This window comes from Acanthopagrus latus, chromosome 17 (genome assembly GCF_904848185.1).
Source record: "Acanthopagrus latus isolate v.2019 chromosome 17, fAcaLat1.1, whole genome shotgun sequence".
Classification (NCBI taxonomy): domain Eukaryota; kingdom Metazoa; phylum Chordata; class Actinopteri; order Spariformes; family Sparidae; genus Acanthopagrus; species Acanthopagrus latus.
Window position 1 is genome coordinate 11,422,855 of NC_051055.1, and position 25,864 is coordinate 11,448,718.

A 25,864-nucleotide genomic window follows, 5' to 3' on the forward strand; every position below is an offset into this window, starting at 1 on the left:
TGCAGCAGAGGAACAGCAGGACTCAATCGGGCATTTGTACAACTCTTTCAGTAATATACTTACTAACAAACATGACATCCTGTTGCACCCAACAGCGTGATAAAAGTTTTTGGGTTTTTTTAAACTGAAATATCCAAATATTGTCTTTGTGACCCTGATATATTTGAAACCTTTCATGAGGATTTTAAAAAAGAAATACAAACACTGTGCAGACTACAGTAAATTTTATTGAAACAAACCCACACCATTGCATGCAGCACACAGCCAAGCCAAAGAGAAAAAACATCTCGCTAAGCCAACTTTGACATGACCATTTGAATTAACAACAAGGTTTTGTGAGGTTACATAACAAATTTACATTTCTCCTGGCAGACAAATGTGAGGGCTCGCCAATTTACAAATGATAGCAACAAGATAAACTGTGGATGTGGACAGAAGGAAGGATACTGGTCCCGTTCAGAATTTATCTGAAATCTTCAAACAAATACGATGAGACAGTAATGTGGTTCTTCTGATAGCCCTGGCTCCATAGGCACAAAATCACAGTGAATATTCTATGTGTTGTCCATACATACACTATTCTTTTAAAGTTTAACATTTTGATAATTCATTTTTGGTCTGAACACAGAAAGATACAACACAGTGTAAGATGATTATGTCAAATGTGTCACAAATAAATTGGTAATAAGAGACAAATATGCATCCCGTGTGCCCCAAAACTCACATGAGTCATTCTCATCTCAGTGGAGGAGCGATTGTCTCGTGCTACAGCTTTAGGGGATACTGACCATCTGTGCAAAAGACTATATGATTAAAAAAAATTCTGGTTTGAAAAAAAAAAAGAAAAGAAAGAAATTGTAAACAATGATAGGCAATTCTCTTTCAGTATATATTAGACAAATCAAGTTTTGCTAATGAGGTCAGAAATAAATGAATGCACTTAAAAAAGGGTTTGTTTTTTTTTTGCCTCACGTGCATTCATGAAGCTTTCCATACAATATATAGCCAAACTATGAATTTATCTGTCTCAACCAGTTCATTTCCTTTTATTAAAGCCTCTCACAAACATAGACATAAAAAAGCTTTTTCTGTTTGAGCGCCTACAGAAAATTGCAGACACACATGGACTCAAAAATCAGTTTACGCACACACACACACACACACACACACGCACACACACACACACACACACACACAATGTGCAATACATTCATCATGGAACTCAGAGAATTCAGCCCGAACAACAGTTTACACATAGAAGACACAGAAGCGGCATAGGCAGTGAAGACAGGGCTGCGTGGGGAGGAGTGCATTATGAGGAGGACAATAAAATACTCATTAAACAGTGAGAGATAAAAGTTAATGGAGGGAGAAGTTGCAGATAGAAAATGCAATATCTGGAACCTTGCGTTCTTTCCTCTTATGCACATTTCATCGACGCAAAAGCTGTTTTCATTTACACTGATTTGCAAAATTTAAAAAAAATCAACAAAACAATGACCATTGCTTACTAGACTGAATAAAATGGCTGCAGACAGTAACACACCTGATCATTAAGTGAGCTGCTAAATCACTGTTCATTCCCTTTATGACATTTTACATCTGCAACACGAAGCTTTTTTCCCCCAAACTTTGGTCCTCATTTCGGCATCAGAGTGGCCTTTTGGTCAATGATTGGGCTCCTGCAGTAGCTCAAAGGTCAGCTGTGTGATGTGGCGCCATGCTTGTTGGATGTGACGTGACTCTGTGGTGCGAGCGCAGACGGCGAAGCGCAGGACGAAGCGGCCGGAGAGCTGGCAAGGCACGAGGTGGATCTCTCTGCTGTTGGTGATCCTTTTCAGCAAGTCCTGGTTCAGCTCATTGGAGCCCTGAGAGGACAGAGGAAGCTCCAGTTGTTTGCAACAGCCGGACTTTAACTGGGTCAAACTATTGCTCATGTTGCATTTTACACTGTTTGCGCGCTGCTTAAGGGACCTTTATATTTACTCTACGTTGTTGCCTATATCACATGCAGAAACAAGCTACAATGTAAACTTTAACTGCCACTTAATAACTCACCTGGATTGTTACAGTATGTGCCCCTTCAACCACTTAAACAACATAAGCACCATGCGTATGAAATACTGTACAAGTCTCATAGAGAAATGTGTCACCTCCTGATACACCATATTCAACATAATTAGTGTAACTTATGGACATCAGCTCTCCTCTGCCAACAAAAACAAGCATTGAGCAGACAGAGGAGTGAAGAATCTTTTTTTTTTTCTTTTTTCAAAGTTTAAATGGACGTCCTGTCTCAGATCTGCATGTACAACTCAACTGGGATCTTTCAACAAGGTGAGGGAATGTAACAAAGAACCACATGGTGGATGTTGTTACCTTCAGCCTGAAGCAGACCAGTCCCATGATGACCTCGGCACAGACCTCAAACCTCTTGTCTGCTCGTACCAGACTCTCAAACTCCTTGGCCAGGCCCACTTGCTGTAATAAGGAGACATACTGTATATTATAAATGTACTCTGACTCGTGCACTGTTGCATGAAAGTGTATCCAGCGATGTACTGTGTGTGTGGATTATAGACCACATGTAGAGCTCTTGAGATCTTCAATCTTGTGTTAACTCATTGGGTTGAACTGCATTTATCACACAAGTGAAAGGGTTAATGATTGTTATTATCAAGTAAACAATTAGTCAAGTGCAAGCGACCGTGCTAAAGGTTGTAATTTCTATGATTTTCACTAGATGGCAGCGCTGGATCATTTCGTGTGCACAACACCGTGCCCTCAGCCAGTCAACTCAGAGGACAGGAGTGGAGCACATTACTGTGGACTAAATGTCACTTCTTGAAATTACAGATAAACAAATGCATTTGATTAAAACAGTATGTTAAGATAGAGCACACCATGGCACCACTGCTCACTCAAAGCAGCACTCCATCCCCATGAAATGGTCTGTATCAAACTCTGATCTCAGGAAATGTCATGAATAATTTTCAAATGTGACTGTACGATCAAACATGCCCCTCCAGCAGCTACATGATCAAGGAGCCTGCTGAGACAATGAATGCATCACTGTGTCTAATCGCAGGAGTTAACTTGTCTTTTCCTGCCTGTACACTGACCAACTGTTGACCACCAGCAGGTTTCCTCATTCCCAGCCACTAATTCACCATTGCTCACAGGTCTTTACAATCTTATATGCTGTAATTATCTCTTTTTCTGCTGCGATAATCACCATGTGCTCGGTTGGACTCATTAAAATGCTTCATTTTATAACTTGTTTTGCTCGTAGGGGGTATTTCACTAGAGTTTGTCAAGACAAAAAAAATAGAACAAGTTGAATTAAATGTGTTTTTCTTCATCACAGATGCTGTATTTCTATTTGAACAGTAGGTAGTACTGACTCTAGCTACGAAAGAACCACAAACACAGCTCAAACTGTCCTATCTAATCTAGAAGACGGATGTACAGAAGAGCAGTGTGTCACGGGTTATGGCTGCAGGGATCAGTTCTGCTTCTGCTTCATTTAAAATGGAGAATAAACACAAAACAGGTTCATCTGATTGACAGAGCAGACTGGAGGGAGGAAGATGAACATGAGAGAGACAGCGAGAGAGAGAGCAAGCATGCAGGGCAGAAGCTCAGAGAAGAAACGGCGAATGGAAAGGGGGTAGGAAATGAGGAGGAGAAACGCAGGAAAAAGCTGCTATAAACAGAGGATATAAACCAGATATGTTTGATTGACAGGATTTGCTGATGGAGGCAGAGATGAGGGCATTGGAGGGACTTTAGTGTTAAGGAGGATTAGGGGTGAGGCATGGGAGGGAGGAAGGGGATGGCATTTACCATAAAGACCAGGCGTATGTGATTGCCAGAAGTTTTGAGGCGTGATTGAAACACAGTGGGGGGGCTTGGATTAAGTAAATAACTCTAGAGGATTACTACACTGATATTAGCAATAACAAATGGTTGGTTTTAAGTGCCGTCACACATTTTGTGGAACATTTCTGCCTTTTGCTACTAAACTGCAAACACAAAACCAACACCTGACCTCACCCAACTTTTTTTTTAATACAAAATAAAACACCATGAACTGTTTTATAAATGTATATCTTGTAATGATTTATATATATATATATATAAAAAAAAAAAACATTGCATACATACAAAAGCCAATCAATATAATTTATCAGTGGAGAGGAATAAATAAATACCAGTGATACTAGTTCTTAAGTAGGATTTAAGTAGGATTTTGAGATACTACTTTTTTTTCCATTCCATTTCCAAGGTACTACTTCACTACATGTCAGAGGGACATATTGTACTTTTCATCAAGAGCCTGACCAATACTGGCTTTGGGAAGGCCAATACCGGAGGTAAGGTGTAAAATTATGATACATCAGCTGTTTTTGCAATAATCTCTTAAACACTTCTTTTTTTCTTCAACATGTTCTGTAAAAAAAACATGCTGGATGAACATATAAGCTGATGCTGATGCATCTGTCAGGCTCCGCTTTTAACTTTATCTGACAACTTTTAATCTTCAAGAATACATTCAACAAAACTTAATTAGAGTTAGGTGACTAAACAGATGTTTGTGTGTAGTTTTGGCCTCTTGTCATGCTTGTCAAGTTAGTTGTCTGTCCACCACAGGGGCCCATAAAGTTAACATTATTCATGCAACATATAAAAACACATCTTTAGCCGAAAATCAGCTTTTTGTTTTCTTTCCTCTCCCATTAATCATCTCCAGAGCCCTCAAATGTATCCCGTTGCCACTAATCCGCTGATGTTGCCACTGGGCTTTAAGTGCAGAGATACAAGTTGACTCAGACAGCTGAGTTGAGTGCATCATGCAGTCGCTCTCCTACCTTGCGTATATGAGCCTGCAGCCCGCTGAGCCCATACATGCGGAAGACGAACCACAACTTCAGCGAGCGAAATCGTCTTCCCAGCGGAATCTGCCAGTGCTACAGGACAGAGTGAGTAGGAGGGTGAGTATCACTGTAACCTCTGCAGGTTTAATGTTAGCTGGAGTTATTCTATTTCTTGCAAGAAACTGAATAGGCATGAATTGATCTTACCCTGTAATCTGTGACCAGCCCTGTTGAAAGAAGAACATTTCAGGAATAACTTTAAAATGTGGCATCAAATACTAACAGTGTGCATTATTAATACTGCTTTTCAAGCTATTTTAGGTGTCGGTGTGCTTTAAAATGCAAGAACAATTTAACTTTCTTTTAAAACAAAAGACTAATAGAGATTATAAGTGAACATTATAAGCTTCAGAAAAGGAGGTATTCTAAAGCTGCAATATTTGGATTGTGTTCCAGTGTCCAGGTGCACTCAATGCACCCAGCCTCCCTTATCTCACTGATCACAGCCCTGTCAGTCCCCACACACTATTGGCTACAGATAGCTCTTCTCTACTGAATGGAGGCCCCGTGTTAGCTGGTGCTAATAACCACTAATTAGATTGAAGAGTCCAGACTGAATGAGGGAAGGCTTTTGTAAGGTGCCTTAGTGGGGTGGGAGGTATAGTTGCTCGTCTTTGTCTCTGGCTGCTCGTCTGTCAGACAAATTACAGCCCTGGTCTGAGCCCATCTGCAGGCGAGGAGCGTGTCCCCCAGCACACACAGCGCTGGCACACACATAAACACACAGACGCTGAATATCACGGGATTTTTTGAATATGAAGTTGGATTTGTTTTCAGGAGACACTATGATGCCACTTTGGTGTATTCATTCAATTTAGTCACAAATGCACTTAATCGGCTTGCCTATCAGGAGGTGTAGAATTGGGAGAAGCCAGCGTTTTCACACGCATGCACACACACAAACATTTGTGACAGACTGCATTCCCCTAAAAACTCACGACTAAAAACTTTCCTCAATTTTTAAATTTGTCTTTCCTCTCAAGGTCTTATACTCATATTGGTCATCACTAGCACAGATACACACTCACACACACACCTGTCAGGATGTGGACACATTCATCTCCATGCCTGTGTTTATCTGGTTTAGGCTACGCAGCACAGCATTTTAAGATGTCAGTGCAATGCTCCAGCAGTTATTGTTGAATCAGAAAAGTGTGCATTTTGGCTCAGAAGTCCCTTCAGCACAATGTGAACTGCAAACAAGGTCACAGGTGTTAATAGTTGTCAGCGCTTGATTCAGATAATTGGAGTGAGATGACTCTACCTGACTCCTGGTTTTCATGTTTGAGGTAGAGCGGTTCGAACTTGAAGGCTCCAATAATGTCTGCTCTCTTCTTCACCCTGTTGAAGTTGAAGTAAAAACCACTGAACACGTTGTAAAATATAGAGCGGCATGTCTAGTGATCGGAAGGTCACAGGTTCGAATCCTATACTCCATGTACTAGACCAGACAGTCACACATATTCCATAGTGTATCTAATTGGTTATAGATATGCCAGACAACTTAAACACAAGGATATATCAATGGCAACAGGTATCATGTCAGCAGGGACAGACTGAGCCTTAGTCTCATGCAAGGTTTGAAACACCTCCGTTTCCATCTTGTGCAAAGCACGTCTGGTTTTGTCTGCTGCTGACAGAATGGGCAGATGGAAGGCGTGGTTCTATTTTTACTGTGCAAATGATTGAGGTGTAGATGGATGTCAGCTCTTTGATGACACATTGTTACTTTATGGGGACCATGAGTCACTCTGAGGTAAAAAAAAAAATATATATATATATAAATATATAAAATATATAAAATATAGTTTAAAATATATATATATATATATATATATATATATATATTTATATATATATATATATATTCTGACTAATTAAAAATATAGAAAGCGTTTTTTGTTAATGAGGTCTCGGTGTCACACAGTCACAACTTACTCTATATCCACGCTAATGATGTATTAACACAAAAATATAAGAGTGCAACAACTTACCACATTGCAGAGCAGTCAAAGTTAACTAAAAGCCATTTGTGTGGGTTGAAGTTGAAGGAGTCTGCATACTTAAAAAAAGAAAAGAAAAATTAATAAAGCTACACCGTTTGATTCCACTGGAATGACAGGCAACAGACAACAATGATTCACAAAAACATCCGCGTCTTTCTGAGGTTTGGGAGATGTAACAAATTCCCCAGAGCAATATAAAATGTATTAATAGGTCATTAATTTCTAATATTTTCCATGTAATATTTGCAGAATTTGCTAAAAACACCCACTATCATACACCTGTATTGACCATTACTGTCACAGAGCCAACCTTTCCACCAAAAGCATGATCTGGACTAAAGCAGGCACAATTTATTTGAAATGCAAAAGAGGAACACCGAGCCAACAGCGTTCACGGCGTGTGGAAAAATAACCCTTTCGTGTCAGGGTTTATTCAAAGAGAGGCAAACCTGTTTCCTAATCTGTTCTCATCTTTTTGTTGGCTATCTTTTGTAATATCCTTTTCTCTACCTCCATGAATGCAATAACACAGCGTAGAGATACAATGTGAGGCAGACTCCTGGCTGACAGTTGCCACGCTGACTGATTCAAAGGGGGGGCTGGTTGCCTGCCCGCCCATCACTCATATCCTAGCAACCAGCCCTCCAGCAGGGCCGCACACTCATCCCTAAAAGATTGGGCTCCTTGTTGATGCACTCATCCCGTGATAATCATTGATATCATAATGTTACAAAGTCATACGCTATAACTACAATATGTAGAATATAACCTACTATATACTATCAAGTTTAAAAGAGTGTATGTATCCAGTCCCTTAAAGAAACACTCTAAATCTCAAATTGCTATTGCATTCAAAATACTAAAATATTATAAAATTGAAAGGTTAAGGGATGAAACAACAGTTGGTCTTTTTACAATCAAGCCTGATTTCTCTGTCTCCCCGTCAACATTGTTTGAACTTGTGTGTCTAATAAACAGTGAAATATAAAGGTCTAACGCTGCCTCAGGAAATTACTCTGTCCTTATCTCTGCGTCTCTGCACAGCTCAGCGAGCAGCAGCTGCCTCGGCAGCCTCAAAAGGCGAATTGATGCGCCTGCTCCGAACGCCGATTGTTCGGCCTATTACTCACTCTTGCCTGCTTCCTCCTTGACATTAACGTTATGCCACTTTCAAACAGAAAGGAAGCAGCTGGACCTAATCAGTATGCAATGTTAGTGTTTCCTTTTGTAGATGTTACCAGATAAATTTCACAACCAATTTAACAGCAGCAACATGTGTCCATGCAGGTGGATGCACACTTCAAGTTTTTTGACATAAATCCTTCCTTCACAGGACGATCAAGGTTAAAATCCCGCCATGTCATTTGTCTTATCGGAATTCTTGGAGCAATTTATTCTAGAGACTTTATCAAGTAGCAAAAACTCTGCTATCAGAACACTCACACTGATTGTGTTACATTGTGCTGTATGACAGTGAGTGTTGCATATTTTTACACACCTCGACGCCATTCAGCAAAGGCCTAAATTCAGGACAGATAAATGCACTGCCAGCATATGCTGCATCAATATGCATCCACATATTTTCCTTGTTACCTGGAAGGAACAAGAAACAGGGGAGGTTATTAAAGGGTAACACATAAAAGTGTGTTTGGAGAGGTCTTGGGGAGGATTACCGTATCTGTAAAAAGAGTAATATCACACCTGTTGCTGCTCCAGAGGATGCTGCATGTAATATGATAAACTGCCTCGAGCGATGTCAGATTACATGCAGCTTCCACCGGTGCCACCCAGCGTTTTTAACCACTTTTTCACATTTCCAGGTGTACTCCCTATGGGCTTTAATGTTCAAAATTGGTGAAGTCACCCTTTAACAATTGTAAAAGAAATGTCAGTCTAGATTTAAAACACCTGCATACAACTGTGAAAAAATGATGGAATGGCTGAATTACAAACACATCAATTCATAGATAAAAAACATTCATTCATATTCATTAACTGAAATGATTTTGTCGTTTTTGTTTGTTTCATATTCTCCACACACTCAGGGAGTAAACAGGTTATCGGGAATAAAAGTTTCTGCATACACCTTGACTCTTACTTTCCCCTCAAAAAAAAAGAAAAAATACTAAATGTCTGCTGCTGACACAGTTGACTCACATAAGGGCCCCAGCTCGGTGATGTGATCAAAAGCGCACGATGGAGTGGTGCCAAGAGTCGCACAAAACTGAAAGACACAAACATACAAATCATAGCAGCTACTATATTATGTTGTTTTGCAAAAGAGGACTGATACATCAAACATGGATCGAGATATCAGTTTTGACAAACACACATGATTCAGAGACGGTAGAGCACTGCAGCCTTATTAATATTGTTCACTGATGGTGATCTGTAGGTCCACATGAGACAGCGGTTATTGTCCTTAACCAGACAGACATACATTAGGCTCCGCAGAAATGATGTTATCCTTCAACAGACGCCTCAGCACAGGCAAACTGTATCGCTGTGAGTGGTGGAGGTGGAGATGTTTGCATGTGCGGCAAAAGCAATCCATTGACAGATGTGTGTAATTCAATGCAAAACAAAACAATATCTAATGTTATGGATGTTTATGTGTCTGTTTTGTTGTGTCCTAGCCTTGTAATTGTTTGATGGCCAGATGTTTTCTGTCTTGTCTTACATAGAAAGGGATGAGTCCGGCTGCTTTGTCCTCCTCCACCATCTTCCTCAGCATGTCACCTCCGACAGCATAGCTGTTGTCAGTGGGAACCTTCCTCATCATCACTCCTCCAATCAGAGCAGCACGCTCTACTGAGGAGTGAGCCTTAGAAAGAAAGAGACGCAAAATATGTCAGAATCTGTGTGTGTGTGTGTGTGTGTGTGTGTGTGATCATTGCAAAATGTGTTTCCAGTGTAATCTTTTGTGTGTTAAAAGTATATATAACCAATTGTGGTAAAAGTAAAGATGTCATGTCAAAATTTTACTTGGTAAAAGTGAAAGTCAACCATATGAATAGCTCATGAGTAAAAGTATATGATATTAAATGTACTTAAGTATCAAAATTACAGGTAAAAGTAAAGTATACACTAATTATATATATGTAAATATATGACAAACTGACCTATTAGCTGCCTTGCTAATTATCCAATATTCAGCATATTTCTGATTATCTGAATCAGTGTGTGTAAGTATTTAGTACACATGTAACATGTATAACATGTGTATAAGCTTTAGCTTGTTCACCCAGACAGTAGAATGGTGTTCTTCAGTGGAGAAACAACAAAGTGCTCTCTCAGTAAAGGTCTGTGTGGCCCTCAGGCAACTCTCTAACCCAATCACAAAGTCAGCCTGGTATTAAACCTGATCACAGGGAGCTGCTGCCTGACTGACCCTCTGTCTCACTCAATCACTGGAAAACGCCACTACTGAGGTTACCTTTAATGATCTGAGCTCACATGGAAAGCTGTTGAATGAGAGTCAACATATTTGAAGAAAGTTTTTTTTAAATGTCGAGTCATATTTTATTCTGTGACATTAGCCATTTAATAAGCTATGTATCAGTTGGTTTTAAAATGTAAAATGACTTAGTCATATCTAAAAATAGAAAAATAATAAAATTGTGCGTGTGAATTCAGAAAAAAAAGTCTTGTTTGTACTCACTTGCTCAGAGGTGTATGCCACCAATTTGGAGAAGATTTCAGCCTCAGGTAGTTCAGAGTTGGAGGCCTGCACCCGTCGGACTGCTTTACAGCGAGCAGCAAGCAATGACATCAGGGTTGCCTCACTGGCTGTGCCCTGTTGGAGAAATAGAGGTAACATATAAAGCAATGCAGCTCCAATGTTGTAGATTTTAATGCCAAATTTCTGCAAATGCAGAAGTAGAATGCAAAAATCAAATGCATGGAGACCCTCAGGAAGCCCTGCACTATTTAACAACAGGCTGCTGGTCTGTGCTGCAGGAACAGTGCTGCTGCTGCTGCTGCTGCTGCAGAACAACTTGTTGGCTTATAAAGCTGCAGTTTAAAATGATCTCTGAAACAGTAGTCACTACTGCTGAACATTTGGATATTCCCTGTGATGTGAACGCTGTGACACCTCCGCATCCTCATTAGAGGAGAAAATCACTGTGTTTAAAAAATGTGTCGTGAGTCATCATCCAGCCAGCCTGATACTGTCTGAACTGTTAGAGGGTAAATAATGAATTGAAGCATGGCTTGCGAGGTATCCGAGGGCATTAATACAAGAAAGTCAATGAAATGTTTGAACCATTCAATCAATAAGCAAGGATCCCTCATGCAGGCTGATATTGGCTTTGTCATTTGTGTCAAAACAAATGACAAAGGCAGGGCAAAATTAGGCCTGATTTTAAGAGGTTAGGCACCCACCGAATGAATCAACCTATCCATCAAATCAGTTGTCAGGGCTCCAAAGGTAAAAAAAAAAAAAAACTGCTGGAAACTGACAATAAATAAATTAATACATAAATAAATACAATCCCTGAGCTTCGAAACTTGCCCAAGTGCACTTCCTGTCTTCTCCTTGCTTATAAAGAACCCTGAGCTGTAATCATATCTCTCTATCATAACTGGCAGCCTTTATAAAGATCTCCTCCATTCTGCTTCAAATCTAACATAAGCCTTGTTGAAAATATTTCCCTTAACCAGCTGAAAAGACAAACTGCACAGTTGCTCTTACATATTAGAAGTACTGTAGTTTAAAATTAACCCAGTGTGAGGTCAATATAACACTTCATTGCTGAACCCAGTGTTACACTGGGTAACTCTTTAACACGCTTCTTTTAAGAGTGTAAGGATAAGAGGTGATGTTTCTCTTCTGGGTGATGTGTGCATTAAATGCTACACAGGACGTTTGTGTCCTTAACAACTTAACCTGGAAGTAACCATAGAATGATTGCACCATTATCTTTCTCATAATGCGTCAGTCAAGTAAACAGTGTATTTTTGTTTGCTGTCACGTGTAATTTATTCTAATCAAATTCAAACTGTCTTGTTCTGCCAGTGAGGCGTAATGGCTCACACTGGGGTGTGAAAAAAAAAAAAAAAAAAGGACAATTGAAGGTCACCAGAGGGTCGTTTTGAAGCCATCCCATTTCCCCATGGCTCTGCTGGTATAAGGGTTATGATGACGGACTGGCAATGTGCTTCACTGACACAACGCTCATTAGCCTGCTGCGGTGAGAAGCGCCCTATTCGTTGCCATAGTGAGCTGGTAAGCTGCACTTAAAAAGCAGAGTGGCAAGACAGAAACAAAAACATGAGCACACGTACACACTCAGGTGGTCACAATAGAGGAGGCATGAAATGATCAGTCATCAGAGTGCACTCTCATGCTCCACCAATCGCCATCCCACGAACACGCACACATATAAATAGACGGCATCCTCTGCTGCTGCTGCTGCTGCTGCTGCCTGCTGCCTCCCTGTCAATGGAACACTAAACTGATGCTTAGCCTTTTGCCACACGAAACAATCCCAGCACCATCATCTCTGTCTGCCGTTGGATGACATATTAAAAGGCAATTTCCTGCCAATTTGTGGCTGCTGTGACAAAGAGACGACAAATCAATAGTACACAAATTGCTGATGAATACAGGTTCCGGGCGGTTGTGAGTGCGTACGGACACCTTTATTTTCATGAGGGTCAAACTAACCCTGGAGAAATTATGGAAATACTACAAAAATGGTTCCTGTTAGCCAGTTAAAGCCTCAATTCAAACCTTTGAATTGGCTTTACATGTTTGAAACAGCGGAAGAGTATACATGTAAGCAGAAGTTAGTTTCACTCCCTGGACGGCCTCAAACATAGTACAGAGGCATAAAAACACTTACCTGGATGACACCTCCTCCATGACCATGAGTCCCAGCTATAAAATGCTCAGGCAGCTGCAGCATCTTCCCCAGCCAGTCCAACATCACTGTCTCCAGCTCTGTACAGGCCGGGCTGGCAGCCTAAAAACACATCCAGAATACACACAAAATCTCAAATGTTTGACTTATATCGGCTTGAGAGTCAGATACAGAGACACAACAAAGGGTTTGTTACCCAGGAGAATCCAATGCAGCCGATGGCTGTACACAGCATGTCGGCCAACATGGCAGGGTAAGAGGAAGCAGCTGGAAAGTAGGCATAGAAGTACGGGCTGTGCCAGTGGGTGACCTGAAAGAATACGAAACATGCAGATACTGAATTAATACAACCCTATGGTTTAACCCCCCTAAAACAGTTTTGGTAATAGTGAATCATTTGGAAGTGGAGCCCTCCTCACTCTCACAAGAGAACCACAGAGGGCGTTTTCACTGACTGGCATTTCTTTAGCCACGAAAAATTGAAGTTAAAGTAGAAATAACATAAATTGCTGAATTTTGTGGGTGCAGTGGGAATCTCCATACACAATAATATCAATGAATTCCCATTGTATGTTATTTCCATCAATTAAAACTGCTGTGTAATCTCACTTTGGACTTCATGTGGAAGTGCTGGAGAAAGACACTGTGGCACTTGCCGTGATTCCAGTTGTTCTTTTGTTTTGTTTGATCTGTTTAATGTCTTTTAGATGCAATTTGGAAATGTTGTTCATGTCTTTGTTTTAATGCATTTCTAACCTTTTGTAAAGCCCTTTTAATTGCCTTGTGTCTGAATGGTGCTGTATAGAATAAAGTTGCTTGCTTGCCCTTAAAAGCACCTCTGCTGATTATTGACAGCCTGCTATAATACTGTACTATTATGCTTTACTCTCGCAATGCTTGACTATACTAGTGTAATAAGTACATCTCATCTTCAACCGACAAATGTTTCACAAGTTGATGCTACAAGGACTTGTGGGCCAGCATTATCCCTTTTCCTTTCCTAAAAGATAGCCCACTGTATGCCATGCCAAATAAGATTAAAAAAAGAAGAAAGAAAGCGATAAATCATCTTACCATGGCATTCAGAGAATTTTACCAGCTCTTATCATGCCTGCCAATTAGATACTTAAGAGTCATATCAGCAACTGTAGGAGGAAACCAGTAGTTCACCAAAGGCTGAACATGCCAATTCAATAAAAAAATAGACTTAACCCAAGGACTTTCTTGCTGAAGGTCAGGACGCTGTTACAATCAGTAAAGGTAGATTGGAATGCAGACACAGACAGGGAAGTTAAAGGAGACATGTTATGTAAATTTTCAGGTTCATAATGCTCTGCTCTGACTGGTCAGCACACACATGCCTGAGCCAGCTACTGGAGCCATAACCAGCTCTGTCCTATTTTCAGCTTCCACTTAGCTTCACTTCTACCATGAACATAGGCATGTTCTATGTAAATGTTTCACATGATTATGTGGTGTGATGTCAAAAAAGCCATGGAGTTAAAGGCAGTTCAATTGACAAGGCGCTTCAGGCGCAGTGTTTTCTGTGGAAGATATGAGCTTTTTTGTCAGTTTCAAGACCTTTAACATGCACAAGTACAAGGCAGAGGGTAGAGAGGCAATTGTGGATACCATCGCTGAGATGAGCAGAATAGGTGGACGATAGTGTGATTGTGGCTGGCTGATGATAAGCTCATGGGTTTAGTAAGCAAGCAGACAGGGTAGTGATCATGGAAGCACAAGGGAACATGATGAGTACAGGTAATGCATACAACACAATGAAATGCTATTTTAGAGTGACTGGGGGCAAGAGGCTACAAACAAACAACGATCTTGAGTGGGTGGAGAACAGGAGTGGATATATGGCCACTGTTGAGGTGATGAAAGGCAGACGTGTTTGCTTGGAAGGTCACTGAATGTGCTAACAAAGACATGGACCAATATCTTGTAAAATTCTTTTAGCAGCATGAACATAGGAGGAGAAGACTTGGTTTGCAGTATAGATTTCCTAAAAAGCTTAGAATGGAATAATTCCACATTGCTAAAAAAAACTTTCATCTCAACAATTATACATTTATCACTATTGTCCTCTTGATTCTCTTTTATGTTATCTACACTATTCTGGGATATGATGAAATACAAAGTAGTTGCAGAGATTCCTTTCTACAAAGCTCAGTGCATTATGGGACATCATAGGGGGAAAAAACTATTATCGGTAAAGCAAAAGTATTACTGAGGTGAGCATATGGACCTTACTCTGTACGTCATTGTACTTGCCAAAATGACCTCAATAAAAATGATGAATGGCACTGTCAGAAGAGAATAAGACAATCTGTGCTTCTGCTAACATCCCTGAGTGCATCAGCAAGCCTCCACAAGAAGGAGCTCACCCCTGGCATGATGACCCTCTCCACATCTTTCATGATCTCCTCATAAGTCTCAGGCTCTGCCGGGGCCTCAGTTGGGATCAAAGGGCGCAGATACCCTGGTTCCAAATCTGGGTAGACTGGTCGCTGCTCTATGTTCTCCAGGTAGTCAGCCACATAGTCCACCATCTCCTTCCCTCTGCGCCGAAACTCTGCCGCGTCCATTGTAGCACTGGAATACAGAGCGGAAACATCACATTTTCTCGAGCACCACGCTGCTGATATCAACTTCTTGCTGATTGATTTGATTCAAACAGTGGACACATTAAAAATGACATATGTACACATTCACACCCATGCTAATTATGATGTCAGGGATAGGAATTTATTAATCATTTTAGATTTAATAATGAATTTAATGAACAAGCCTTCCTGTGCCACATGAGGTCAATGATAATAAAGTGACTGCACATTGATTTCACCCTGGATGAACTTGCACTTGAACAGAAAATGTATACACTAACAAGCATAACTTGATTTGCAGCTAATTAGAAACAGTGATACAATTACACTTTTACTACAGTGTATTACATCAACATCTGGACTATCAGCACACATCAGCACATCTCAGGTCTGGTTGCACTGCACGTTTTCTTCATCATGGGGAAAATGATGTGAGATTAGAAAGTTTTTTTAAATTCATTGTACTGACACGAGCTTAAAATGAAAATATGTAACAGAGGTGTGAATAATTAATACTTATACAACTGATGAAGATTAAACACACACAGGCTCAAACGCACACACACACACACACACACACACACACACACACACACACACACACACACACACAGAGCCTAAGCCATGCTCCTTGACACAGTTTGTATAAGCTTGCACAATTTAAATACATGTATGAGCCCTTGACCCTCTTACCAACACATTAAGCCAGTCTGATCGTAGCTTAGTTTACTTTCACTTCACGCACTGAGGTGAGCAGGAAAGGAAATTTCCATGTCTAAAATAATCTCTTTGGATATACCTTTATACCTTATAAATTCATTCTCTGATTATAACACGTTATTCCAAAGAGCGGTGTCATCAACCTGTTTGAAACAGAGGCTCATCAAGATTGCTTGATCACATCAACATCCAGTTCATTGAATAAAGAATAACATTAATCAACTGGAAAGCAGCCAAAAGCTTTAAATAAAATGACTGATATGTTGCCAATTCAAATAGCAGAACGGTATGAACATTGCCCCCTGCTTTACCATGCCTTATCATTCAACAAGTGCTTCAATCTGCATGTCTCTTTCCCTTGCTGAGGAGCAGAGCCCTTGCCCTTATCCCTATCTTAAATAGGATTACACATGTTTGTGTGAATGTGCGTGTGTGTGTGCATACTTACATTTTCAGATGTAAGCTTCAGCAGTGGCGTTGGTGGATGGTGGTCCCCTCTCCTCTTCTTAAGCGTCCGCAAACAGACAGCCAGACAGACAGGCAGGCACGTGGTGAATGTGTTTGTGTGTGTAAGCAGGACAAGAGGCATTTGCTCCTTTTATCTTGCCACTAACCACCCCCTCCCCACCATCCCCACAAGGCCAGCCAATAGGAATGGGGCTCATGGCCAATACAAGAGAGACCGATTTATAAGGAGTTCCTGAGGCTGTGGTTACTGGGACTCTATATGAACATATGCACACATGTGCTTTCTAACAGTGTGTGTTAGTTTTTAGCTTCACTCTTCCATCTTTGTAACTTCTGACATTTTTTTGGGGGGGGGGGGCTTTGAAAAGCAATTTAGAGAGTTTGCGCTTATGCTTAAGTAGATCTTTTGGTGACTGCTCACAGTATGGGCACAGACAGGTCATCCATCTGAGCAGTGACGCCATACAAGAGTTTCAATTGTTTTTAATGGTAAAACTGGCCTTGTATTTTGTTTGTTGATTGGTAATTAAAATTCAAGTTCAGACCTTCTGTCACCTGTCAAAGTGCACTTTTCCATTCCCCTTTGGTCAGCAACAATGCACTTTCCAAATGTTGGGCTCCCTCTATTAACTCAGTTGTTCTACCACCTGATAGTTTATTACAGATGTTTTCTTGCTGACTCACCACTTCACCTGAGTCATCACTGTCAGGAGTCATTTCCTGTCAGCCACACAGTCCTAACAAACAAAGTGGTACAATATAGACTAGGACACCAGGGGAAATTTCATCATCGGAATCTTCACCAATCAGAAATGATACATTACCATGAAACTCATTATGTAAAATAGTGTTTGAAGGTAGCTCTCCTGCATGCCAAAGAATAAAACTGATGTCTCAAACTCATATTCACACACTAATTGTGGAGGTATGAAAGTCATTTCTAAAAGATTTTTCTCACACTGGCTTAACCTTTGACGCACAGGAAATTAAGTCTGGCCACTTTTGACGACCAATCTATTCGCTAGTCTTTATCTCTGTCTCCCAATTTAGTTTTGTGTGTTTAGCCAGAAGGGAAACTTTTGTCATGGAGGGTATAGTTGCAGTGATTGGAGTGATTGCTATGAATGGTTTCTTCCATTGTTTTTGGTTTCTTCCACTGTTTTTTTTTTTTTTTTTACCCTGTTAAAAGGGTTTTTTAGTCCATCAAAATGTGAAGTTTTTCCACGCTCGAAATGAGGGTCTAAGCACAGAGGATGTTGTTCACTGTACAGATTGTAAAGCCCACTGAGGCAATGTGATTGTGATTTTGGGCTATATATATAAAATTGATTTGATTTGATTTGATTTGATTACAGCTGACCCTAATGCCATTAAATGGTTATGGTTTGAGTTGATTTAAACTCTTCAATCAATCGCATGATTGAACATTGCTTGTTAAAACATTTAATGACTGATAGCGAGTGGAACCCAGATACAAGTTACCTACATAAAGAACAACAGTTGTTACAGTTGGCCCTGTTGTACTTAAAAAGCTTAGTGGGGGAGACCTGGGGCAAGGTTTGGTTTTGATGTAATTTATTTTTGAATTCGTATGTTATTAACTGGCATCCATGTTCCACTTTCTAACAGTCAAAAAAGGGATGTAGGGGAGACATGGGGCAATTGTAACATTTTTTTAGTTTAAAATCACAAGTTGGAAGGCTATGTTTGTAGGGAGGGGCTTGTTGAGGATATTCATTGATGTTTAGCTGAGTTTGTGTAACAGTCGAGGTAACTCATCCTCACTGCATGATCGCGAACAGATATATCGCACCAAACCAATGGGTGCAGGACTTCACTGGCGCATGGTCTAGGTCTCCAAAGCAGTGCCTGAACTGACACTCGCATCAGACTTCAACTTAAACTAATGCAACCATGTATCATGATGGTTGTTGTGGTTAAGCTTATGTAAAAGTTACTGTGGCAGCAAGCTGCAAACCTTCAGAGATGTTAATCTTCCTCTTCAACCACAACAAAACCATGAGCCAAGAAACCTCGCTGCTTTTGCATGACTGATAATCCAAAGGGTGTGACACACATGCCGAGCAGAGATGGTGTCAAAGGGTCACTTCTCAGTAGGGGCAATGTTGGGCTCTGATTGTGGGACCCCATGTATCATGATTTATCTGTGTTAATTATTTGAAGGCTTTGCTGGCTATTATGGACACTAATTTCCATAATAGCTTACAGTGACTCAAATATGTTTCAGTTGATCAGCCCTGAACTTGTTGTGGTCTTGCACCATCTAGTGGAAAACTGAAGGGTTACGCTTTCAGTAGGGTTTCAGTTGAATTAAATATATTTCATAATATATAATATCCGTGTTTTACCAAGAAAAAGAACTGCAATTTAGAGCATTTTGTTTTCAGATTCTGGAAAACACAAAACTGTTCCTTCAATAAAGGGTAACCAATGAATGCACATATAGTAACAAATCGATAACACACACGACAGTACTCTCAAAATAAAGACAAACACAGGTTCTTATATCAATGTATTAATGTTTTATTCTAATTACAATAAACAGAATATATCAGTCCCTTATTTGTACAAAAATACCTGAAAAGGTTACAATTAAGATTTATAAGCCATTCAACTATTTACAGATTGAAGCAAAGCACATTTTGAACACAGGAGCTCTCTCTTACAAAAAAGAGATAAGTTACTGTTTTCTTTTTTGCATTCCCTGAAATACATAATAGTTTATATTTTTATATATAGATATATATATATTTTTTTTACTTTACTCATTTGTACAGCCACGGTATCTTGCATTGTGACAGTGTTATGAGGATGCACAAGAGTCAAGATGATAATCAAATAATCCATCGTTGCAGGATCAGGGCCGATTCACTTCCCGAAAGTAAACTGAAACTTAAACTGAGAACGAGAGTGTTTGTTCTCCATCACCTCTCGCCAAAATAATTAGGAGTGCCGTCATCGAGTACTTATTCAAATTGAAAAGGTTGTTGAGTGTCAACGGTCCCCCTCTAAATAATAGCTTTGTCTGAGATTTGGTCCACGTCAGGCCGGGTTTTTTTTTTTGCAGAGGAAGAGTCATAAGAGGCACCATCTGCTGTTGCACGTTACCTGGCTACCAAAACTGACACTGTGACGAGTGTCTGTTTGATTAACACTGTGAGACACAAGGAAATATGATTAAATTATACAGATTTGATTCTAATTTAGTAGAGCGGATGGTGTTTTTTTTTTCATGAACTGTGACCAGTTTTTTATATCAGCTCCGGTGGCCAGGCAAGGATTTTAGGCTTTTTCATAAACAGCTTGAACGATAGCATTAACAACACTGTTGGCTGTACTCTTTAAACAGTACTGGATCTACTCAAGTCTTCTGCAAGTATACTTTTCAAGTTGGTTGGTGGTTCATACAATGGACAAATCACTGCTGTAACGACCCCCACCTCAATGGAACTAAAAAATATTTATGAATCCATCATCATCTTGTACATTGAAGTCCGAGACGTCTGATGGACCAGTAGTTTTGAACATGCTCCACGTCAACCCTGAGCAACCCAGTTACATTCATTTCTGTTAAGAGTGAAAACGTGGCTATCCAGCTCCCCTGACTTTTCTTTTTCATGTGTTCACTAGTTGAATTTACTTTCTGCCTTTGCATGAAGAGCGAGACCCTGTGAATATAGCAGTTTTTCATCGATAGTAACTCCACCTTAAAGGCCATCAGTCCCTCACCTGTCGACATCTGCTACCATTCAGGAAAGTTCGGAGCTAGTAGAAGACTTAGAAGAGCTAGAGTCAACATTTCAGAGATGTCTCAATAGCTTGAGATGACTTTCTGCAACTACAAATGCATTTCTGTGTTGTCATAATCCAGATTCTTCCAAATATCTACCCGACAAATATCAGTGACAAGAATCCACATACACTCAAAATCCCCGGTCATTCACATGTCTAAACCTGGCTACTGTCTGCTGAAAGGGGGTCCATGCTGTGACCAATCTTACAATGAAGCTCTGGCGTGGTTTGAATTACACGTGGGGGCTTTTTTTCCCCTACAATTCTTTCAAGGCAAGGTGTTCAAACAGTGGTTATGAGAACGTTGAGGCTTACTCAACCCACTTTTCCCCAAAACATTTGTGGCTTTATTACTTGAATTAATATCTTTTTTTTCCTAGTGTCTTACACCATGAAACAGCGATGAGAAGAATTTATAAAAGAAGGTATTTTTATAGATCTGAGAGGGATGAGAATTGTATTCAAAAGCATTTAAAATGAACTTAGTGACCAATGCTTTGGGAAACTCAGGGTTTTTTTTGTTTTCAATTTTACAACATTCCACCTGTCATCTATTGGAATGACAACGTTAACACTAATGGATGCCAGTGTGCTTTGTGAACATCACTTCACAACATGTGTTGATGATGACAAGATGAAACAAAAAAAGAGAAAACAAAATACATCAATAGACGCTACGTCATTACAATAATAATAATAATAATAATAATAATAATAATAATTAGAACCATAAATCAAACTGGTCAATCATTTCATGGTAATGACAAAAGAAAACAGTACAGAACAGCGCAGAGAAAAAAGAAATCTAAAAGTTTTCAAGTAATCAGTCACATCCAGATAAATAAATAATTTTTTGCTGCAACAATACTTAAAAAAAAAAAAAAAAAAGATTGAGTCATTGCATCTTAGATAAATAACGGTGACCATGCACAGAGAGTCGATGTGGTGCGGTTATTCTGCATCTCTGATGTTCAACACACTTTAAGACAACCTGCAGGTAAGTAAATCATGGCTGTTCACGTTGCATTACACATGAGTACAAATGGATATCTAATCCCCTGCTGCTGACTGGTGCTGACCTCAGCTACTGTCAACACTTGGACTGTTACAGGTGTAGCCACGAAAAAACAGAAGAATGATGAAAACAGCTGTTTGTGCTGAGGCATTCCAGAGAGGATGGTTATGAACTGAACGGTATAAATGTCAACAGAAATACTTCTAAACATTTTCCACTGAATTTGGGGTGGCTATGTTTTGTCATATATGTGTTATCAGTGTATTTTCTGCCAGGCATATGCTGAAAAAAGTATCCCTGTCTATGTTAAAAGAAATTTATTCAGGGTCATCTGGAGACGCCACGCTGAAATCTTTCACAAATGTTTATAACAGGAGCTCAATCGTAGACCTGTCCGAAACACAAAGGGGAAAAACAATTAAAAGGAGGACTTTATTTGACTGACCATGGCCGGTATTAGGAAAACAACTGACTTTTGCTGCAATTGCACAGCCTGGGACAAAGGGTAAGTGTATTGAGCGCCCTCAAATTAACTCAGTTAGAGCTGTATGTCCTCAGAATTCTGAAATGGGATCTCCAGTTTTACATCCCTGCCACACCTCTTAGTGTGTTTTCAATTTATCCAACAGCAGGCTAAAAAAGTAAAGGACATTCAGCTATCATTTGTTTTTATGCTATTCTTCTCTAATTACACTGTAGCAACAGCAGATAACCTAATTCTTATAAAGGTGGCGCACAGTAGGCAGTAGGTGTATGTGTGACACTATTGGTTCACAAGTACTTCCAGGCAAAAAAAAAAAAGAAAAAAAAAAAAAAAAAGGCCGCGTTGTATGGAATGTAATGCACAGAGTCTACTATCCATGTGGAGGCAGAGCACATTAAAACCGCATTTGACAGCATCTGACTGGCTTCCAACAGTAAGGAGGTAATTTGTGGAACAAACTGTTTATTTCCCCTCAGGATCCACCATATCTCTGGGCTTATCTCGTTCCGATGAATCACTTTTTGTTTTCTTTGATTTGCTGTCACTTGAAAAACCCCTTAAGGAAATGCTAGTGGTTATCCCTCCTGTGTTGTGTTAAGAAGACCATTAGACTAACTCTCCATTGTTCCATTTTGTTTTGTTTTGTTTTTTTGCAACAGGTATCATCCTGCCTTAGCCCATGTATGCTGCAGCTGCACTTGCTTATTTCCCCCTAAATAGTATCACTTTTCAACATCACTATAGCCAAAACTGTCAACCTGGTTACATCTTCTAGCTTTATTACTGAGTGTTTCACCCTGAATAACACCGTGGTTTGATTCATCCCGATTCATTTTTGTGGCAGTTGCACGAGAAATACTTGGTGAGTACTTCGATAGAATAACAAGCACAGAATTGCCTTATTGTAGCTTATTAGAATAATGGTGTTGCAACTATCCAGGATGCAAAAGGTGGACTGAAGACAACACTGATGACAATACCTGAATGCATCATTAACAAGGGAAACCCTGTGTGGTCAGACACGAGCAAAATTAATTTCTGTGAAGGTGGACGATGCAGATTTTGTACTAAAAAAATACTTTGTTTCACCAGTTCCAAATTTGCCCTCAGCCATTTTTTCTGACGTTTGCACTGACGTTTTCCAAACTCCCAAAGGACTCACAAGCAACACTCTTTCTGGGTGCCTCCCAGTCTCATCCATGTTGAGTTCTGACATGTCCTTACATGCCTACGACGCTAGAGGGCGCTGGCACCATCTCACAGATTAGCAATGCGACAGCGGAGAAAGTCATGCACCGTCAAAGGCCATTCCCAGTTCGGTGAGTGCAAAACTAAGAGACAATCAACTCTCCACCTACAGAATATTCTTTGAGGACGTGTGATGGAGTTTGTTCTCAGAGTGGTCCACGAGAACTGACTTGTCCTGCTGATTGTCCAGCTGAAGGGAGATCCAGTCTACACTCGAGGTGTGTTATACACCCTTCAGGTCACTGTGTCCAAGCTTATTGATGACTATGGGTAGCAAGATTGTGGAAGATTCTGCAACAGCATTGATACAAACGGCAGTGTTCGTTTCCTCCACCCTCTCTGTCCTCGACCGCGGAACCTCGCGAGCAAGTTGTGCATCCGACTCCTTGAAACAGCCATGCAAACCGAAAGGAATCCCGCGAGTCAGCAGTCGGTCACTCACGACAATATAAACGACAACGAAGAAACATCAGTCAATTCACCAGCTTCTTATAAAGGTAAAAACACAAAGAACCGAGCGACCGCAAGGTTCTGGTTGTTTTGTGTTTATAGGCAGAGTCAAGGTCAAGTGATGGGGGTCATGGGGTCAGATGATCCGAAGGTGTCATAAGGCCACGACGGTGCACGGGTGTTTGAGTTTACAAGGCAGCACTCCTCTGTTGAGCTGGTAGAACTCCACCAGCTGAATCAGGTCGGTGAATTTGGTGGAGCCGTCATCAAGGCTGAAGAAGACTTGGCCGTCCTCTTCACACTGTCCAAGGTTCCGGGGCAGAGAGAGCAGGACACATGAGTGGCGAGGGGAAAGAAAATAAGGAAATTAGACCATGACAATAAATTTACATGTTTGGGTTTCTCGGCAACACATATTTCTGTTATTGCTGATCATTTTGCAAACCATTCTACTGACCAGACCAAATTCACATGATCCTTTTAATGCTCTGCTTTAGTGGCTTAACGCAACAATATGATCTGAGGTAGCCCAGCAAACCTCTCACCATAGATCATATAAGACATCAAGAATTGTAAAAAGAACAGCATTAATAATAACAAACCTCTAATATTAGAGCTTGCCACTGTATTCCACCTTCTTAAAAAAATGTGTTTGTTCAAGCACTTTTTTTTCCATATTGCTGCTTGGTCTTACAACATTTGCTTTCAACATCTAATGGCTGCTATTTAATAGAAGAATGCAAGAGTGCAAAATATCACAAAACAAATGCATACCGGTAGTATCTGGAAATGTTTGATTTTCTGGTGATGGCACAATGTGAGCACAAACGCCTTGGGGTTACTCTGACTGACTCTCAGCAGAAACAACCTGTGCAGCAACGGAAAGGAATATTATTCAGCTGAATCTATTTTACAGATGCAGAATGAAAAAAGTCAGCACTTCAGTTGTTCAGTGTTTTATGCAGATCCAGTGAGTATCGGAAAACTGCATGTGCAAAAAGAGCTCCAGCTCTCTCACCCATCAACTTGTCCCTGCTGGTGGATGATGCGGTGGGATTCTTCTCTCGTTATCCTGCCATGAAACCACAACTGAGCTATGTGGATGACTGCAGAGAGAGAGAAAAAACACATTTAAATATGTAAAAAAAAAAAAAATCATTCAAACTAAAAGAAGTTAAATGTCTTTGCATAACCTTTACCTGAGCTTAGTGAGGAGTGGTGTAGTGGACTGTGGGAGCCTAATATGTTCATTCGTTGACTCCTCTTCTGAGAGATATGCCACACATACACATAAAACAACAGGGATTAGTTTATGATCTGGTGTATGTGACAGTTCAGTCACACATTTCACACATTGGATAATACTTAAATTTAAACTAGAGCGAAGCGGACACCTGATCACACTGACGTCATTATTGTGTAATTAGTGTAAGAAACTGACATATTTCGTATTTTGGCAGCTGCCCTACAGCCATGTCAGCTTTATGAAGAGACTTTAGTCAGCTCAAAATAACTCAAGAATCAACACCGACAAATAGAAGATGTTTTGCTCAGCTTGAATATTTGATCAAAATAAATATTGCCATCTGTGGTGGGCTCGTGTCTCACCCGCCACGCATGTCCCTCCTCCATGGCAGCGCTTTGAGCTTCCACAGGGTTGTCAATCACCCTGCCTATCCTCCCTGAGAAATCCATTGCCACGAGGGAGTTCTCCGACACACTCCGCTAGGGGGAGACAGAGACACATGGTGGTTAAAAGTGTCAGCACACAGGCAGCAGAAGGGGAAGGAGGCAGTGCAATAAAAAGTGTCCTGAACCAGTCTATCAGCTATTCCTAGTGCTTGAATTACAATACAATCCATGTTTTGCACATGCTAAAGACCTGACGGTTATTCAAAGCAATGCTGTTGAAATAGTCAATTCAGTGGAATAGGTTTTTAACTGAATTTCAAATAAAGAGGATGAAGACAAGCTTACCACAGGTGCTGAGAAGTGAGAAAGTAAGGTTTTTCTTTGTTGGGGAATCTTGTAATTCTGGTACAATACAATCCCATACTGCAAAGAAAATGGAACGCACTGGTCAACCAACACTGTCAGAATAAATGTGCAATATTAATGAGGTAATAATAAAAACTATGCTAACTAAAAGCTATTTTTCTCCATAAGTAAAGAAACAGGCTGTTCTCAGAGGAAAATACAGTCCCATGTTGCAGGGTCCGCCAAATATAAACAAAGTAAAACAGTTTG

The 25,864-nt window shown here is 40.2% G+C and overlaps 2 protein-coding genes across 5 annotated transcripts in view; both read right to left on the minus strand.

The window, feature by feature from the left end:
* Positions 1–207: 207 nt before the first annotated feature.
* Positions 208–16,709, minus strand: ddc (dopa decarboxylase). The gene is made up of 14 exons (XM_037075887.1): positions 16,588–16,709; positions 15,201–15,408; positions 13,007–13,120; positions 12,793–12,912; positions 10,605–10,739; positions 9,624–9,767; positions 9,101–9,167; positions 8,442–8,536; positions 6,932–6,999; positions 6,202–6,278; positions 5,085–5,104; positions 4,872–4,970; positions 2,380–2,481; positions 208–1,868 (listed from the first exon to the last, which is right to left on the minus strand). Exons 2-14 carry the CDS (start codon positions 15,399–15,401, stop codon positions 1,668–1,670), a joined length of 1,443 nt encoding a protein of 480 aa, XP_036931782.1. The 5' UTR covers positions 15,402–15,408; positions 16,588–16,709; the 3' UTR covers positions 208–1,667.
* Positions 16,710–19,130: 2,421 nt separating this feature from the next.
* Positions 19,131–25,864, minus strand: part of grb10b (growth factor receptor-bound protein 10b) — a 73,386-nt gene continuing 66,652 nt past the window's right edge. For 3 of the 4 annotated variants that reach the window (XM_037074268.1, XM_037074267.1, XM_037074270.1), the window contains 6 exons: positions 25,595–25,672; positions 25,226–25,342; positions 24,817–24,883; positions 24,636–24,723; positions 24,392–24,485; positions 19,131–23,918 (listed from right to left, as the gene is read on the minus strand). In XM_037074268.1, coding sequence (XP_036930163.1) covers positions 23,772–23,918; positions 24,392–24,485; positions 24,636–24,723; positions 24,817–24,883; positions 25,226–25,342; positions 25,595–25,672 — 591 coding nt within the window. In that variant the 3' untranslated portion in view covers positions 19,131–23,771. The remainder of the gene's footprint in view (positions 23,919–24,391; positions 24,486–24,635; positions 24,724–24,816; positions 24,884–25,225; positions 25,343–25,594; positions 25,673–25,864) is intronic. The other variant, XM_037074269.1, reaches the window with a different exon arrangement.